The sequence below is a fragment of the Crocuta crocuta genome, unplaced genomic scaffold (assembly GCF_008692635.1).
Source record: "Crocuta crocuta isolate KB4526 unplaced genomic scaffold, BGI_CrCroc_1.0 scaffold222, whole genome shotgun sequence".
Taxonomy (NCBI): domain Eukaryota; kingdom Metazoa; phylum Chordata; class Mammalia; order Carnivora; family Hyaenidae; genus Crocuta; species Crocuta crocuta.
In genome coordinates this window covers 928,444-948,520 of record NW_027528806.1, presented here as the reverse complement: position 1 = coordinate 948,520, position 20,077 = coordinate 928,444, and the positions used below count along the sequence as shown (strand labels likewise).

Sequence of the window (20,077 nt, the reverse complement as noted above, 5' to 3'; positions counted from 1 at the left end):
TCCCTAATTCCTATTTAGGTAGTTTAAAGTGGTCAGATTTCCATCCTTTGCCTTCCTATGACCCCACTGTCCATCATCTGCCCAGTCATCAGCCATGTGCTTATATTTGCTTCCTCCTGTTCATTCCCACGATCACCAAACTAGTCTAATCCTTAACTCTATTCATGTCTCCCCTCCACCCGTCTTTTCCTTCATTCAATCTACTGTACACACATCTGGTTAATTTTTAGGATTGCTTTAATTATTTTAGTTTCTTGTTTAAAAATTTTTCTGACACCCAGTGACCACAGAATCAAGTCCAACCTCTTCATCTTAACTTTCAAGGCCTTCAGGATCTTGACTTAATTCACCCGAACAGCTACTTCTCACCCTCCCCTTCATTTGCATACTGTCCCAGTGAGACAAGCTGACTTACTTTATATTTCTTTTCTGTGCCTCTGGATAGACTTCCCCTCTCGTAAGTCTCTGAATGTCTACATGCCACCTATGCTTTCAGGACCGAATAATGCTGTGTCTCCATCATGAATTTTTCCTGGATTTCTGCCAGAAGTAATCTCTTTCTCCTTTTCAGTGGCATTTGATTGTACATACTATATCTACTTCCAGCACTTATCATTCCAAAACATAGTTCACTAATGATCCAATCCAAGTTCTGTGCCATCTATGGTCTCTAAGTCATGCTCTGAGCACAGAGGTCTCTTAAACATTTAATGAATAAATAAGTTAATCTTATTTTATTTTTTTATTTTTANTGATGTATGGGCGCGAGTGCAAGTACGGAGCTCCTTACTTCTCCGCCATCTTGCCCCCTCAATCTTATTTTAGAATAGAGGCTGGGTGGCTCAGTTGGTTAAGTGTCCAACTCGATTTCAGCCCAGGTCATCATCACATGATTTGTGGGTTCAAGCCCCACATCGGGCTCTACACCGACAGCGCAGAGCCTGCTTGAGTTTCTCTCTCTGTTCCTCCCCTATTAGCTCTCTCTCTCTCTCTCTCTCTCAAAAATAAATAAAAATATTAAAAAAAATTTTTTTTAAATCTTTTTCAACTTTTTATTTCCTTTGCAATAACTACCTTCCCATCAAGATCAACTATTTACTCAAAAAGGGAGGAGGAAATATAACAAAACTGCCATCATAGAAAAGGAAGAGCTCTCTGTCCTTTAAGAAAGCTCTGGAAAATCTATGTATGCCTTTTTATCTTCACCTCACTGCATCTGAGATTAGGGATTGTGTCCACTATTGCAGTGCAGCATAATGGAGCTAAATAGCCGGGGATTTAAATTCTGCTTTACTTTTATTATTAGATTATTTTGAACAAGTTACTTTAGCTTATTTCTCTGGGCCACAGTTTGTTTTGTTTTCTTTTGTTTTCATTGTGAAATAAGCATAATTGTTCTTAACTCACAAGACGGGAGGACTGAATGAGATAATGAATATATTTAGTACAGTAGCTAACACAGGGTAATGACAGCATTTTTGGATTATCGTGAATAACAACAAGTATTTATACAACAGCATGTGCTCAACATCATTTTCAGGAAGAAGAGAATACAAAAAAAAAAAAAAAAAAAGGCCAACTGANTTTTTCGGGAAAAAAAAAAAAAAAAAAAAAAAAAAAAAAAAGGCCAACTGATGCCCTGTGTCTCCTAGAAGCCTACAATCTTGTTGAGGAGAAAAAATATTATCTATATAATTAATGAGAGAAAATTTAAGAGCAATTATGTATCTCTGACTGTAAATATAATGAGGATTTAAAGAAGGGAGAGAACAGTGGAGATAAGGCTGACTGGAAAGAATTCATGGAAGAATTGCCTTGGAGAGGGTCCTGAAAGTATGGATGGAAGTGGCTTCTCAGAGCAACAGCAAAAAGCATGCCAAGTGAGCAGCCTAGATGAAATCACACTCTAAACGCACAGGAAAGTAGACATCTGCCCAAAGTACCCAACTGATAGTGGGAGAGTCAATATTTAAACCCTCATCTGCCTTAATCCTGAGCCCTCATCCACTGTCTTATATTGCCTGACCATGCAATCTAGGGGGACAGAGACCTCAAACCTTGTCATCTGGTCCATTTGCAGTAGTACTTCTTATGAGGTTCTGCTTGAACAACCATCAGGTTTTCTATACCTCCTTCCTCTCCTTTCTTAATGTGGCTTGGGTAGACTTCTGTTCCTTGAACATAAAAGTGATTTGACCAAGGCAGTTCACATTCATTGACCCCATGTAGAAGGTTCTAAGAACTGTCCATGATATTAGATTGGTTTTCTATCCATGATGATGGAGTGATACTCTGTGATTCAGCATCTCTCCAGTTCATTCCATCCAACAAACATCACTGAAAGCTTTTACAAGCCCAGCTGGCTTCTCACTAGATATCTGACCAACATCAAGGATCCAATCTCAATGTCAGCTCGTCATGCACTGACCTGAATCTGTAACCTGAATCATACAACTGAATCTATGACTGTGTTTCCATTGTCATTGTTTTCAATAAACTTAAGCAAACCAGCTACTGAGATCAAACATGGTCAACTCACCTGAGGAGACTCTATGACAAATTATGGTCTCTAAGATGGGGGTTAGAACCTTTTTCCCTAAGAAGCCAAGTTAGAGATTCATCCTACCGTCCCTCAACAAAGATGTCCCTTTCTGACAAACACAGATCACCAACCATCCACCCAAGAGGCTACAGATGAGTGGTGGCTGAATAGAGAGCACTGACAGGTCCCAGAGCAAATTGCCTACATTTCCTCATCTCTAAAATGGAAATCACATTTCTTATTACATTATAATAAGCCATAAAATGAAGATTTTATGTAAAAGTAAAGTGCTCCATTCTGGTTTTGATTTTTTGAAGTCATAGAAATCTTATACTTAAACAAAAGCAACTTCAGGGTGCTTGGATGACTCAGGCAGTCAAGAGTCGGACTCTTGATTTTGGCTTACGTCAGGATCTCCTGGTTTGTGACTTTAAGCCCCATATCGGGCTCTGTACTGACCATCTGGAGCCTGCTTGGGATTCTCTTTCTCTCCTTCTCTCTCTGCCTTTCCCACACACTCTCTTAAAATAAATAAATGAATTCTAAAAATTTAAATAAAAGCAACTTTAATCAAAAAGTAAGATTTAAGAATAATTTTATCCAAATTGCTCAAATATATACTTTCATATGTGGTAAATGATAAAAGATATCATAAAAACTACTATAATATCTACCATTTACTGACAGTTTCCTGTAGTAGGTATTGTGTTAAAGTCTTTATATATATTAACTTAATCCTTAGGAGAAATATGTTATATATATTTATTAAACATACACACACATATATACATATAGTAATATAATTATTAATAAAAAGAGAAGTAATATTTAGAACTGAAGTATTGAGGAGACTATAATCACATTTATCATTTGCCTTTTAAAAATTGTGACTCTTACTTTTCAATACAGACTAATGAAATTCTAGGCAAAAGAAGCCTGTTTTCTACTTACCAGAAACATTATATGTACACTTCTTAAAAATGTTACTTGGGAACTAGTATACCAAGAAATAATGAAGTTAAGAATGTAATATATGTTTTGAAAACAAGGAAATTTAAATGTAATTCACATATAGTACCATTATACAAATTAAAAGTTTGAAAAAGGTAAGCACTTTAAAAAATTGAAAGCTGCTTTGTGAAATAACTTCTATGGAGCATTTAACAGGCTATTAGGGAATATAAAATTCTTATCTAAAACATTAAAAATAATTATCTTAAAAATGTACTATTTTAGTAGTTAAGGGAAGAAAATTATTTTTATAAAATTAAACATTCATTATGATTGAAAGAACCTACAATCTGATTAGCAAAATTGAGGGTAAGTAACCTCTCAGTAATAGAGTGATGTTATCTGGAAGGATTTAACTGCATAATCTAGGACCTTTCATATAGAAGATACTTTTGAAAATGTGCTTATTTCTCCAAATGATGGAAGCAGCTTACTTATCCAAGTGCTAGTAAGAATCCGGTGCCTCACCAAAATGAAACAAAACAGAACCAGTTTTCTTCCACCCCCTAAGAATCTTCTGGTTCCCTTTTGTCTTTCGGAACCCATTTTATTTCCCTTAAGAGGCTTGGGGTCGCTGACGTTGTTGCTGTCCATGACTGGTCTCGGCACTTGTGGAAGGAAGGGACGTAGTTTTGGTGAGACTTACTCTGGGTTGTTGCAGAGCCTCTCTGCACTCTGGGCTCCGGCTCCACAGGTCCTAGAGCAGTGGGACCAGGCTGACCAGCGGCCCCAGCCTCCTGGAATGCTCTCTGGTTTCTTTCCCACTGTGATACACTTGCCAGCCATACACCACTAAAACGGGAAGAGACGGGAGAGGCATATGTCACCAAGGCTCCCACTGCAAGCTGAGCCAAGAACTCCGCAAGTCGCAACCCCATTCTCCCTGAGCAAGCAGGCCACACATCATATGGAGAACAAAGAAGAGCTCACAAAATATTTCCCCAGGAATCTTGGGTTTTCGAATCAGAGAATGCCAGAAACTGAAGGGAACTTCATGGTGCCTTATTGCAGCCAGCCACGGCTACTCAGTGTTACTCAAAGTGTGGCTGGCAGAGTGGATGCCAGAATGTCAGTCCACACACCTCTTCCTTCACTGAGAAAGTCTTGTTAGGACAAGCGGCTCAGGATGCTGAGTAACATAGTTGTTTTGTAATGCAATTGATTGACATTCTGGGGCAGGCCCCTTGTCATGGTACATGACCATAAACAGATGTTTTGCAGACTGACACTGTGGTAACACTTCTCTATGGCCTCTATGGGCATTTAATGATCGCAGCAGACAACCCAGCCTCTTGCAAAAAGTCCACTCATTGTAAACAACAACAACAACAACAAAAAACACTAGTTGAAGTGCTTTTTAACATCAAATACAATTTTTGCTTTCCTATAACTCTATTATTATATGATCTACTTTTTCCAGATCTAGCATTTTAAGTGGCTCAGAAAAAATTCCGTCATCTCTTTAAGGCAGTCCTTCAACAACTATCAGTTTAGGAAGGTGAACATACAAAAAGGAAACAAAAGAAAAAGCAATTTGGTTGTAAGATGACTTGGGCACATTTTATCTGCTGGCCTCCTTTTCCTCACTATTTCTGGTCACTGTGTGTTGTGACCGAGTTCTATAATTTCAGCGATGGGTCATGTCACTCCTAAGCTGCATAAAGATACCCAGTAAACGTCGACATCTTAGGCTCGCAACAACCACAACGGATTTTGTGGAGCAGCAGATATTACCCTGTTCTCAGGCAGTCTGGTGAATTTCTAACATCTGAGCTCTTGGGTGTCTGGTTTTCCTGCTTAGTTAAATGGGCAGAACCCCAAGAAATGCAGTCAGATGAGATGATGAGCATGATGATAACAAGTGGCCCAAATCCAGCATTTTTGGAAGGAAGAAGCCACTGGCTTGCCTTCTCAATTTTTAACATGGAGGAGGTGGGGGGAGTCCAAATGAAGGCTGATCATAAGCTCAGCAGATGTTATTGACCACAAATTCCTCAGAAGTTCATCAGGGAAAGATGGGATGGATGTTTTGCAAGTGAAGTGTAGAACTGGGCCTCAGCCCTCTCTCCTTCACTGTTTCCAGTGAAGGCTCAAAAGGCGCCATGGAAATAAGATCCTTTCCTCTGGCTAGTCTGACAATGTGACCTCTGTTCACCCAGACAGCTGCTCTTCAGGACCCTCTCCCCACTCCTCCCCAGAACCCTGTGCCCACCACCCTCCCGCCTTCCCTCCCTAGCCTGCCACGTCACCTTCTTCTCACCACAGCGTGTCCCATCGGCAGCGGCGTCCAGCTTAGAGCGACAAAAGCCTTTCACTGAGCACCACAGAGTCTGGCAGACATTCTGGAAAACAAATGTGAAACTGTACTTTTTGCATTTTCAAAACTTGCACAAAAGCATTTCTACAATGATGGTGAACTATACACTCAAGTCACTCACAAACTTAAAATGTACGGTTGTCAGTGAGGAAGAGTGATAGAAAGTGGTTGTTCGAAAACGCTCAATTCAAACTTAATTCGGATTTTGTTGTCATTCATAAACAGTGGTACGGTCTACTTAGCGATAAGAAAACAGAAGATAAAACACATTTCCTAAGAGCTGAGACTAATTTCTAAAAGGGTGGCACAGTCTCACTGACCTCAGGCAAGGTAACGGATGACAGCCACGAAAGGTCAATGCCAACTATGGATGAAGGAATCTGATTACGAACAGCTGGTGATTATAACTTGAGCCTACTCACTGAAGGAAATGGAAACTATTCCACCTACAAAGCCTAAGCTTATTTACTTATTACTCAGAGAAGCCTGCTTGTTTTATCCTCCAGGGAGTGAAATGAGTCTTCCCTACCATTTCTCCTCTGGAAGGAGGAAGAAGGGGAGGTTCACTAGATTCTGACATGCCATTGGAAATGGTTTCACTACTTCTATCCAGCTTTTAGCCTTTCTTCTACTCACTGGTCATCCATCATTCCATCTACTAATTATGCTCTAAATTCACTGGGGTTTAAAAAAAATTTTTTTTATAGTTTATTTATTTTTGAGACAGAGAGACACAGAACATGAGCAGGGGAGGGGCAGAGAGAGAGGGAGACACAGAATCTGAAACAGGCTCCAGGCTCTGAGCTAGCTGTCAGCACAGAGCCCGACACGGGGCTCAAACTCACGAACTGTGAGATCATGACCTGAGCCGAAGTCTGACGCTTAACCAACTGAGCCACCCAGGCTCCCCTATTCACTGGTTTTTAAAATAAGATTTCATAAAAAAAATAAAAAAAAAAATAAAATAAAATAAGATTTCATATAGTTTTTAACAATTTTAGAAAATTCTCAGTCTTCCTCTCTCTGAACTTTGCCTTTCCCTGATCACCACTATTTTCTCCTTCTGGAACTCTTAATTGTCCGTGATGAGTCTTCCCATTCTGTCCATCATGTCTCACCTTCACTTTTCTATTTTTTAACTCTCAGTTGTCTTATATATGAAAGTTGAGAAAGTCTGGATTTCTATCAGGAAAAGAGTAGCTTCTCCACACAACTCTGAAAAATACTTAAGTGAGATGGAAAGTAATTTTTTTCAGCTCTAATTTCCAAGTCTGCTATTTAACTGAAACACTGAATTTAAAATCAAAGACCAATTTTTCATTTCTAGCGGTTGTAATTATTTTTCACATCTACCTTACAAGTCATCTTCTAGTATATTTTTCCTTTTCTCATATGTAGTTCTTCTTTTATGTATTCATTTTATTATCCTTACCTGAAATACTTATCCAAAGTTCTTCAGGATTTATGATCTCTCCCTCACTTAGCTGTAGGTTGTTTTAAATTCTGAATTAGAAGCTGAATGGTGAATTCGTCTAATCAGAAGTTTTATCTACTGGATTTTTGTGCATCTTTAGCTGGGCATTGTCTCCATGGCAGGTTTTTAATCTTTGTTTCTACCAGGCATCCCATGATTTTACCAGATCAGAAATATGTTTATCTTAGGGGCGCCTGGGTGGCCCAGTCAGTTAAGTGTCCAACTTTGGCTCAGGTCATGATCTCAAGGTTTGTGGGTTCGAGCCCCACATTGGGCTCTGTGCTGAACAGCTCAGCGCCTGGAGCCTGCTTCAGATTCTGTGTCTCCCTCTCTCTCTGCCCCTCCCCTGCTTGCATTCTGCTTCTCTTTCTCTCAAAAATAGATAAACATTAAATAAATAAACATGCTTATCTTATATATTTTTTTAGCTTGGGGGTTCTCCAGCCACACAAGAATATATATTTGAAGTCTGAATCCAAACTCATATGGATATGGCCTATGGTAAAGTATTTTCTAGTGAGACAGTTATCCACCAGCATCCCTCCCGTCAAAACCCAAGCTGAGATAACAGATGCTTCTCTGCCATCTTGTCAGTGGTGATTTTTCCTAGCCTCTCTCTCATTGAGGCAGAGCTCCCCAGTTCAGAGTCTCAGTTCCAGCTCCCTGCTCTGCTCCACGAGAGCGTGTCATCACCTGTTGCCACTGGATGTTAAAATCAAGGCCCTTTGGTTTCCTTTGCATCAGCCTCAATGTGCTTTTCACTCCCTTTTAGTTTTTTATCCCTGAGGATTTTTTTTTAACTTTCTTATAAGTTTATTATGCATTTATAAAGAATGATGTGCTGGGTAAAGGGTACACAAGAACTCTCTGTTCTATTTTTCCAACTTTTTATGAGTTGTAAGCTATTTCAAGATAAAAGAAGTTATAACAAAGGAGGATGATTCTGTATTCTCTGGTATTTTAAGTGTGTGTGTGTGTGTGTGTGTGTGTGTGTGTGTGTGTTTTCATTGAAAAGGATTAGCTTATCTTGGCTGCAATATGCAGGGATCTGAAGTCTTCATTCATTTATCTCAATTCTTCATTCTATTATCCATTTATCTAGGTCCTAGGCCCTGATGAATGTTAGGAATAAAAGCTCCTGCAGAGCTTACATAAAGCAGGGTACAGACAACTAGAAAGCAACTACAGAGGTGTCTAGGTGGCTCAGTCAGTTAAGTGCCCGACCTTGGCTCAGGTTATGATCTCACAGTTCCTGGGTTCAAACCCCACATCAAGCTCTATGCTGATAGCTCAGAGCTGACAGCTGCTTTGAATTCTGTGTCTCCCTCTCTCTCTGCCCCTCCTTCACTCACACCCCATTTGTCTCTCTCTCCAAAATAAATAAACATTAAAAAAATTTTAAAGCAACTACAGTATAATCTAACAAAGTCTTTGTCCAAAAAAATTCAGAATAGAATGTGAAATGATATTTAAGCTGAGACATAGAGCATGACTAGGAGGGATGGTGCCCAGGAACCAGAGGCTGCAAAGCCCTGGAAGAGGTGGAGAACCCACAGCACTTCCAGGGAATGAGACTGTTCGGTATATGAATAAACACAGAGTATAAAACAGCCAGTGTGGTCTGTTTCTAGTAAACCACAGGATGCCCTGAAAAGTCCTTACCTTTGTAAAACATCTAAAATTCTGGATAAAATATTTTAAATATTTTAAATGCATTCCTGAGTTGGCAAGAAAGTAAGAGAAATTTTCAGAGGCTAAAAATGTAGCAGAAATGTTGGAAATCTACAGATACAAATCTGGTCACTTAGATTATAGTTTTAATGGTCACCTGAGTACTGGAGACAATGACCTGGGCCTGTGTATCATGGGAAGTTGGACTGGAGACTTCATAAAGACCATAACCCCAAAGAACTAGCCCTGTGTGAAAGAGTGAACTAAAAGAAACCTGGGCCAAAAAATTTGTCTGTTTTGACCCTAACTCTAGAAGACGTAGTAAGTGTTACCCCTGAGATTTTGTATCTACATTGGCCCTCACACATCCCATATAGTCGAATAACATCCAACCAATGATTTGTTTTAACTAATCCCAAATCCTCTCTGGAAGAATGTGCCAACCATATAAGCCTTAAGGAATAATCTGATATGAAATCTCACAACCAAGAACTCACAATAAAAACAGAAATCAAGAAAAGGAAATAATCTATAATAAGCAAGACAAAGAAGAAATCCCAAATAGGAAAAACAGACCCACATAGACTCTGGATGTTGGAATTATCCAACATAAACTGCAAAGTAAATGTCTCAAATATGATTAAAAAACCTAAGATCACATTGAAAGCCTGAATTAGAAACAAGAAGCTGTAACAGAGAAAATTTAGAAAAACAACCAAATAGATTATCATAAGTAAAAAAAGAAAAAAGTACCACAAATGAGATTAAAATTTCAACAGAAAGGTTAAACAGAGGAGTAGATGTATCTGAAGAGAGAACTAGTGAGTTAAAAGATAAAAAATTACATAAAAAGCAGAAATATAAAGAGACTAAAAATATGAAGGCAGAATTCCAAGATATGGAAGATTAGCTATAAAGCCCAAAATACATGCAATTAGAATTCTAGGTTAGAGAATGAAGGATCAAAACAATTGTAGGAGAGAAGGCCAAAGAACAAGAGATAGGATGAATCCTGAGACCCCTTTGAAGCCATTTTAGAGAATTTAAACTTTATTGTAGGGAATGGAGAGACTGAAATATTTTATTCAGAGACAAACACATCCAATTTCCACTTATAAAGATCATTTTGGCTATATTTAGGGGGATGGATCAGAGTTGAGAGAGGTAGTCAAACTCCAGGAAAGGAGACCTAGAAATAGATGGATTTTTTAAGAGATATTTAAGAGGTAGAATTAGCCTAACTTGGAAACCAGTTAGGAGTGAGGGGTGAGGGATTTCTGTCCCAACTTTACCTTCTCTACTGAGTTTTGCCCATTTTGTTTAAGCACAGTTATTTACTTCTTCCTCAAAGGTTTGTACTGAAATTGTTCTGTCTGCTTCCTCCAGCAGAGCACAAGCTCCTTAAGGTGAGAGAATTTATTCTATTAATTTTTGAGGGCTTATTTGTTTCATTTTATTCACTAACAGCACAGAGTATGGGGAAGGCTGAACAAGTCTTGCCTCCCCCGTGACTATGTGTTAACACCGGGACCTTCACACTATGAGGGAGGCACTCAGAGAATAGGCAAGATTCAGATCACAAAGGAATGCCACACAAAGGAGCTGGGGCTTTATCCCGTGGTCAGTGGACCCTAAGAGCAGAGCAGAGCTGTGGTTAGTTAATTCTGTGTTATTTTGAAACAACCTGAACAACAATTTGAATGGAGGAGATACTAGGTAGGAGGTAGTTAAAATTGCAAGGAGAGAAAATGAGAAGCTGAATCAAGACAGTGCAGTGGGAATGAAGATTACAGGACAGAGCCACAGACTCTTTAGGAGGTTAAATGTCAGGGCTTGACTTAATATATGCATGTTAAAAATAAAGGACATGAATGAATTGGGATGAATCTTATTCCTCCCTGGCATCTGGGGTTTCTCCGTAACCAGATGGGAAATTCAGGAAAGGGAGCAACTTTAGGTTGCTATGGAGTCTGCAGGTGTGAATCACGGTGATTCCTGAAAATCACTATAAAATTTTCACCACCCACTTGCACAGGATTGCAGTCTCCAGAGAATATCAAGGAATCTGGGTCAAGGAATGTAAATGGCCTCCAACTTCACACCTTCTGCCTTACAAACCCTTTGCCATGAACAGAAGGTTTCCATTTCTGTGTCTGGCTCTTCAGATTACCAGGTAGTTGCCTGGCCCTTCCTTCAGCACGCCGGAGACCTCAAGTGCAGTGCACAGCCACCAGATGCACCAAGATACCCAACACTCACTTCTACTTCCTGGCAGAAGGTGGCATTGGGGCCATACTGCAGCTGGCATTGATGGTGAATATCGTAGATCACTCCAGGGGCAATGACCTTGGACTTCAAGCCTTTCTTTTGGGGGATGTCATCGAGACAGAACCCCCAGCCCCGGCTGAAATGAAAACAAGTCAACGGAAATGAGAACAGTTGCTTAGGATCTCCTTCGTCTTTAGTCTTTCATTCAACAGAAACTTCCATCCCTGTAGTTTATTCTTCATCCTTCAAGATAGCATTATTTCCACAAGGCACAGAACCCTCTAAGCCCAAGATGGGAAGGGCCTAAAAGGGAATGCAAATCACACCCCACACTATTACTTCACGTATGGGCCAGGAATACAGCAGTAGAATAATATAAAATCATCAGAGGGGTTTCCATGATCATTTATAGCAGACGTCCTAGTTCTTCTGGCCACTTTCCAGAGATTTAACGCACGCCGATATCGTAAAGCCACTGTGAGCAGAAGCAAGCAAGGCGATAGGATGTTCACCTGGCTGTGGCTGGAAGCAGGACCCACCAGCATCTCAGGGTCAGAAAGCAGCAGTGAAATCCACCCCCTTTGATGCCACCTGATACTATGACCTGTGAGAGGAACTGAGACTTTTCCAGGGCTCAGGGAAAAACTCAGACTGACTTGCAGTTCAGGGAGACCAAGTGCGGCTGTCCTGAAACACGCTGTCACTTACTCCAGGAAGCGGGTGATGTACTCCTTGCTGCACTTGGACCATGTGAGTGGGGTGGGATTGTACTGGAGCTGGCGGGACATGATGTATGGGTGCCTGCCCACGGGCTCACAGTCATTTTCCTTCCCGTCGTGCTGGATGCCGAAGCTGCGGGAAGGCACAAAGCACAAGAACATTAAGGAGGCTGGCATGAAATAGAGAGAAGATCACAGTTTCTCCAAGGTGAAAATAACCCACCGAGAGCCACTTTTGTACAGAATGCATGTGTTTACAAAGTGGGACTGTGAAGATGGAGAGGGACATTTCAAGCATGCCTTGGCCTCAAATATACAACCGTGGGCACCATGCGGCCAATTAAAACACTTCTATTTGGGTAAGAGCTCCCAGATTGGCTTTCGAAGAGTCTGGAGTCAGGAGCGTAAAAGGGTTTACCCTTAAGCAATCTTCTTTCTCCTGCTTTAGTAACCACAGCACAAAACTCCCAAACCTTCCTTCTCCCTTTTCATCATCATTTAAGAAAGAGCATGAAAGGGAAAGCCTATGGGAGACTCTGTCAAAGGCCACAAGCTATGAGTGATTGGGTTTCTTTTGAGTCTTATCACAGGAGCTTTCCAGTATCTGAGACATCAGGGAGACCTCACAGCTCAATGGTTAGAGAAGGGTTTTTGAAGACAGATGATCTGGACTCTCATTCCAGCTCAGCCACTTCATGACCTGGGAGTCACTGAAACTGACTCAGCTGCAGTTTCCTCTCCTGGAAAATACAGAGGTCATCACAGTGCTAGGGTCAGATCTGAATGGATGAGTCTGAAAACCACTTGGCAAGGGCCTGGCATATAATAAGGGCCCTGCGAATGATGGGAATCCTTTATTGCTGCTTTTATCCTTGTCTAGCTTAGTTTCCTTTTCTAGATGAGGAAGTTCAGAGTGTGAGACTTCTCAAAAGTCCCACAGCTAGTTAGTGGCGAAAGCAGGTTTTCTGCAGTTTGTCCTGCTATTGCAGTGTTCTTATCCAGGCTTTGCTCAGTCCGCTTCCTGGTCCTCCCCGTGCCAGGGCTGACCAGGTGAAGCAGCCCTGAATGACCCAGAAGAGCTTGTCCAGCATGGCAGGGGTGCCTGGGAAGGAAGCAGACTCAGAAGTCTGTTTATAAGCTGAGTCTTCAGGCCCAGCCCAAGATACCATCAGAGGTCCCCACAAAAACTCTCTCTACTGGGATTGCTTATGATAGATACACTTGCAACCCAGAGATGTTGACTCAACTCTCGAAACCTAAACAGGGGAAAGTAGGACCTTTTACTCTGCTAGTGAAATTCAACCCATCTCACAGGGAAGCTCATATGCAACTTTACTAAAATCTCCTCATCAACATTAGCAACTCTTACAGAGAATCATCTTTGGGGAATTTAGAGATTTCTTGTATTTTGCTAAATGCATTATAATGTTATCGACTTACTTACAGACTCTGATCACATTCCACATGAATATAAAATTCACAAAGGATTCAGAGAATTAATCTGCAAAACTCTTATCACCCAGCCACAAAGAATGTGATTCAATGAAAGCTTTCTTCTCAAGCAGGCCTTCCCTATGCTGTTGCAAATCCATTCTTATCTAGCTCATGAAGTATTTCACAAGTTCACCTGCTCAATAATTAGTAAAAACCCTAAACCGTAAGTATGGTTCAAAAATATGAATGAATAATGGTTTTTCCAGCACTGGATAATCTAACCCAAGAAGCCATATTGCTGCATCCTATACACTTCGGGGATTCAAACCTACACTCAAAATAGATCAGTTCCCTCAGAGTTCATTTTGTTTCATCTGAAGATTTTAATTCATTAGGATTTCTCCCCCTCAAGCTTCATCATCCTTCTGTTCCTCCATCTTATGAGAGAAAAGCAGTGCTACTAAAAATGTCCCTTTGGACTGTGTCTACTATGTCTAAATGGGTGGAGTATTCCTGCCACATGGGTCAATGAAAAGTGAAAGTGTTTCTCGGTTCGGTCCACAGACAATTAGGACTATATAGCTAAAGAAAGAACTAAATACCTCAGAAGCATCTTTTACTATGACCAAAAGTTTTTTAGGAGGCCCCTAAAGTCTTCTTTCATTTGGTTTTATTTTACTAAAGTAGTTTTCTATCAGTCAAACTTGAGCTCATGTGTTTGTTCAATTTTCTCTTTCTTATCAGAGACTCTAAACTTTTTTTTCCATTTAAAAGACAGTGTTTTAATACAAATCAAAAGCACAATGAGATATCACTTCACTCCAATCAGAATGGCAAGAATAAAAAAGATAAGATTCTCACTGTTAGTGAGAATGTAGAGAAAAAGGAGGCCCTTGTGCACTGTTGGTGGGAATGTAAATCAGTACAGCCACTATGGAAAACAGTATCGAAGTTCATCAGAAAATTAAAAAAAGAAATACCATGTGATCCAAATCCACTACCGGGTATTTACCTAAAGAAACTGAAAACATTGGGGCACCTGGGTGGCTCAGTCGGTTAAGTGTCCGACTTCGGCTCAGGTCATGATCTCACGGTATGTGGGTTCGAGCCCCACATCAGGCTCTGTGCTGACAGCTAGCTCAGCGCCTGGAGCCTGTTTCAGATTCTGTGTCTCCTTCTCTCTCTGACCCTCCCCTGTTCACACTGTCTCTATTTCTCTCTCAAAAATAAATAAAACTTAAAAAAAAAAAGAAACTGAAAACACTAATTCAAAAAGATGCATACCTCTATGTTCACTGCACCATTATTTACAATAGCCAGGATATGGAAGCAACCTAAGTGTCCACTGATAGATGAATGGATGAAGAAGATGTAGGGTTTATATGCAATGGAATATTACTCAGCCATAAAAGGATGAAATCTTGTCATTTGCAACAACATGGATGGACCTAGAGGGTATTATGCTAAGTGAAATAAGTCAGATTGAGAAAGACAAATATCATATGATTTCACTCGTATGTGGAAACCCAAAAAAGCAAATGAATAAAGAAACAAAAAGCAGAATCAGACATGTAAATACAGAGAACAAACTGGTGGTTGCCAGAAAGCAAGGGTGCGAGGGTAAGCAATACAGGTAAAAATGGGTGACGGGGAGTGGGAGACACAGGCTTCCAGTTATGGAATGAATTAGGTCATGGGAATAAAAGGCACAACACAGGGAATATAGTCAATGATGCTGTAACAGGGTCGTACGTTGACAGAGACACTACACTTGTGGTGAGCACAGCATAACCTATAGAGAAGCTGAATCACTCTGTTGTACACCTGAAACTAATGTAACATTATGTCAACCACACCCAAATTTAAAAAATTAAATAAAAAAGTAAAATTATTTAGGTCATCTGTACATGTCCCAATGCTTTTTTTTTTAAATTAAATTTTTCATTTAGAGATTATTGCAGGTTCAGCTGCACTCTTAAGAAATAAACAAAGAGGTCCCCTTTACTCACTTTCCCCCAAGGGTAACACACGGCAAAACTATAATCCAGCAACACAGTTCGGGTATTGAGGCTGACGTTATCATCACCACAAGGATCTGTCATATTGCACTTATAGCCACACCCACTCCCATCCCTCCCCTATTCCATCCTTCAACCCTGGCAGCCCGAATATGCTCTCCATTTCTACAGTTTTGACATTTCAATCACCTACAGCATGTAACCTTTTGGGCTTGGCTTTTTTCCACAGAGAATAACTGTTAGAAGATTCATCAGGTCACTGCATGTCTCAATGGTTCCTTTCTTCTTAGCTAACTAGTATTCCATAATATGTATCCATCCCAGTTTATGTAACCATTCACCCTGCTGGGTCGACACCACCCCTGGATTGTTTCTAGCCCTCGGCTGTTAAGATTAAGCTTCTATAAACATTCACGTACAAGTTTTTGTGTGAACATAAAACTTCATTTCTCCAGGACAAATGCCCAGGAGTACAACTGCTGGATCATAGGGCAGGTTTACAGCTTAAAAAACTGACAATCTAGGGGCGCCTGGGTGGCTAGGTCGGTCAAGTGGCCAACTTCGGCTCAGGTCATCATCCCGCAGGTCATCATCTCACAGGTCATCGTCTCACAGTTCTTGGGTTGGAACCTTGCGTCTGGCTCTGTGCTGACAGCTCGGAGCCGGGAACCTGCTTCAGATTCTCTGACTCCCTCTCTCTCTGCGGCCCCCCTGCTCACATTCTGTCTCTCTGTCTCTCAAAAGTAAATAAACATTAAAAATTTTTTTTTAAACTGACAATCTATTCTCTACAGTGCCTGAACCATTTTACTTTCTCACCAGCAACGTATGAATGATCCTGTTCCTCTGCAACCTTGCCAGCATTTGGTGTCACCACTATTTTTTTAGTCATTCGGACTACTGTGTAACTGACATCTCGTTGTGGTTTTAATTTACGTTTCCCTGGTAGCTAATGATGTTGATTACATTTTCAAGTGCTCCTCTGCCATTTGTATATCTTTTCCGGTGAAATTTCTCCTTTGTGCCCGTTTCCTAATTATATTGTTTGCTTGTTTGTTTTTTACTATTTTTTGTTTTGTTTTGTTTAAGTTTATTTATTTATTTTGGAGAAAGAGCAAGAGTATGAGCAGAGGAGGGGCAGAGAGAGGAGAGAGAATCCCAAGCAGGGGGTTCAAACTAGGAACTGTGAGATCATGACCTGAGCTGAAATTAAGAGTTGGATGCTCAACCGACTGAGGCAATTAGGTGCCCTCCTATTGAGTTTTGACAGTTGCTGATATATTTTAGATGCTAGTTCTACTGGATATATGGAGTATTAGTTTCCTAGGTAGGTCATAAAAATTGCTGTAAGTTTAGTGGCTTAAAAATAACATAAACTTATTCTCTCACAGTCCTGGAGGACAGAAGTCTGAAATCAAGGTGTCAGCAGTGCCCTGAACCCTTCAAAGGCTCCGGGGGAGACTCTGCTTGCCTCTTCCAGCTGCTAGTGGCTGAAGACTTCCCTGACTAGTAGCAGTACGACTCTAACTTCCGTCTCCATCTTTACACGGTCTTCTTCTCTTTGATCTGTGTCCAAATCTCCCTCTCCAGTCATTGGGTTTAGGGCTCAACTTAAATCTAGGGTGACTTCATTTCAAAATTAATATCTAATAACATCTGCAAAGATCTTAGTTACAAAACAGGTTACATTCTGAAGTTCAATGTATTTAAGCCACTACATGGGGTTTGCAAATATTTTCTCTTGGGCTTTGTCTTGTATTTTCATCTTCTTAAATGGGTCAAAAGTTTTAATTTTGATGAGTCCAATTTTTAAATGTTTTCTTTTATGCATCATACATTTTATGTCAAGTTTAGAAACTCTTTGCCTAGCCCTAGATACTGAAAATTTTCTATTTATGTCCTGACAGTTTTTAGCTTACATTTTACATTTAAGTTTGTGTTCTACCTCAAGATCATTTTTGCATATGGTGTGAGACTTAAATAGAAGTTCTTTTTATATTTAAAAACTTTTTGCCTATGAATGTCCAATTACTTCGGAACCCTTTGTTGAACTGGCTACCTTTCCTTCATTGAATTGCTTTTATATCTTTCTCAAGGAATCACTTGAACATACTTGTTTTGGACTATTTTTACACTCTCTGGTTGTTTCCATTGATCTTTGGGTGGAGTCTCTCCCTCCACCCAAACCACACAGTCTTTAAAAAAAATATTTTTTTTTTAGAGAGAGAAAGAGAAAGTACAAGTGGGGGAGGGGGGAGAGGGAGAGAGAATCTTAAGCAGGCTTCACGCTCACAACAGAGCCTGATGCGGGGCTCAATCCCACAGCCCTGGGATCATGACCTGAGCCAAAACCAAGAGTCAGATGCTCAGCTGACTGAGCCACGCAGGTGCCCACACACAATCTTGATTACTGAAGCTGTATAATAAATTTTGAAATCCTGTCGCCTGATTCTTCTCATTTTATTATTCTTTTTCAAGTTGTTTTGAAAACTTATTCTAGTTTCTCTGCCTTTCCGTATACATTTTAGATTAATTTTTTTCATATCTCAAAAAGAATATTGATGAAATTCTCATAGAAATATCATTAAGCCTATATATTTATTTCAGGAGAATTTCATCTTTACTCTGTCAAGTCTTCCAATTCATGACCATAGTAGGTTTCTCCATTTATTTAGATCTCTATTTCTTTCCTCAGTGTTGCATAGTTTTCAGCATACAAGTACTGTACATGTTTTGTTAGATTTAAATGTTTATAATAATTTTATATAAATAGTTTATACTTTTGAGTGATAGCAAAAGGTACTGCATTTTTAATTTCAGTGTTCACTCGTTTATTGTCAGTATATAAAAATGTGCATGATTTTGTATATTTCTGTTGTATCCTGTGAGCTTATTCTAGTTTGAGTGTTTGCATAAATTCTTTGGGGGTTTGTACATATACAATTATATTATCTGAAAATAGAGCTAGTTTTATATCTTCCTAATCTGCATGCCTTTTTTTTCTTGTCTTTTTGCACTGGCTAAAATTATGCCCCTTTTTCTTTCTGTTCCTCAGACTTGATCATTTACTTTGTCCTATCTTCAAATTCGCTGGTTCTTATTCTGTCTGCCCTCTCCTGCCAATAAGTCCCTCTAGTTAATTTTTTATTAGAGTGATTGTACTTTTTAGCTCCAGAATTTCATGTTAGTTTCTTTTTAGATTTTCTGTATCTTTACTAATATTCTTATTTTGTTCATGTGTTCTTTTCTTGATTTTCTCTAGATCTTCCTTAGATATTTGAGCATCTTTAAGGTAGTTGTTTAATGGGGCACCTGGGTGGCTTAGTCGGTTAAGCATCCGACTTTCGCTTGGGTCATGATCTCGCGGTTCATCGGTTCAAGCCCCGCGTCGGGCTCTGTGCTGACTGCCAGCTCAGAGCCTGGAGCCTGTTTCAGTCTGTGACTCCCTCTCTCTCTGACCCTCCCCTGCTCGTGCTGTCTCTCTCTCTCTCTCTCTCCTAGAAATAAATAAAACATGAAAAAAAAATCTTTAAGGTAGTTGTTTAAAAATCTTTGTCTAATAAATCTGCCATCAGAACAATTTCTGTTGATTTATTTTTTTCCTTTGAGACCAAACTTTCCTGGTTCTTTGCATGTTTTATGATTTTTTGTGTATAAAAAATGGACATTTGAATCTGTTAATGTGGTAACTCTGGAAATCAGATTCCTCCTCTTCCCTATGCTTTGCTGTTTTTATTACTGTTATTATTATTTTTATTATTATTATTACTATTTTTGTAGGCTGTGTCTGGCCAAGGATCAACCTGCGGTAAAAATTCAAGGTCTTTTTCAGGACTTTTCTGAGTCTTTATCTTGGCATATGTGATCACTTTCTGATTTTCCCCCATATCTGTAATTATTTTTGAAAGTCCTATTCTTTTTTTTATTATTATAGTTAATTGTCAAGTTGGTTTCCATATAACACCCAGTGATCATCCCCACAAGTGCCCTCCTCCATGCCCATGGCCCATTTTCCCCTCTTTCCCACCCCCATCAACCCTCAGCTTTTTCTCAGTATTTAAGAGTCTCTTATGGTTTGCCTCCCTCCTTCCCCTTAACTATTTCTTACCCTTCCCCTCCCCCATGGTCGTCTGTTAAATTTCTCCTGTTCCACATATAAATGAAAACATACGGTATCTGTCTGAAAATCCTATTCTTTATTGTCTAGCTCTCAAAAGGGGAAAAGGAGAAATATGCAGTGGGAGAGAAAAGAGTGCTGGCCCTTTAAATTCTCTGGCAGTCACTCCAGTTAAAGGGGAGGGGAGCTTGTGCTGAAAGCACATTGTGTTGCAAGCATATGGTTTTGTGGAGAGGTTCAACGATGGCTGCCCCAACTTTATCTTCATCTCTGTGAGCAGAAGCAGCCATCAGCCACCAGAGCATAACTTGCACCTCCTGTTAACTGATGTTTGCTTAATGGTCTTCTCCATCTTACAGCAGTTTTAAGTTGCTGCTTTATTCAATGTGTTCCTTCAATACATATAGTAAAATGGGGTTACCAATAGTATCTATTTCATAAGGTGGTTGAAAGGATTCAACAACACAACCCAAAATGTATGCCATAAAGGCTGCAAAAATGTTAAT

General features: G+C 39.8%; 1 protein-coding gene across 3 annotated transcripts in view; it reads right to left on the bottom strand.

The window, feature by feature from the left end:
- Positions 1 to 20,077, bottom strand: part of ADAMTS12 (ADAM metallopeptidase with thrombospondin type 1 motif 12) — a 286,228-nt gene that overhangs the window by 90,693 nt on the left and 175,458 nt on the right. For all 3 annotated transcript variants that reach the window (XM_077755824.1, XM_077755825.1, XM_077755826.1), the window contains exons 8-11: positions 11,992 to 12,135; positions 11,275 to 11,419; positions 5,803 to 5,895; positions 4,200 to 4,345 (exon numbers count right to left, since the gene is read on the bottom strand). In XM_077755824.1, the coding sequence (XP_077611950.1) occupies positions 4,200 to 4,345; positions 5,803 to 5,895; positions 11,275 to 11,419; positions 11,992 to 12,135 (528 nt within the window). The remainder of the gene's footprint in view (positions 1 to 4,199; positions 4,346 to 5,802; positions 5,896 to 11,274; positions 11,420 to 11,991; positions 12,136 to 20,077) is intronic.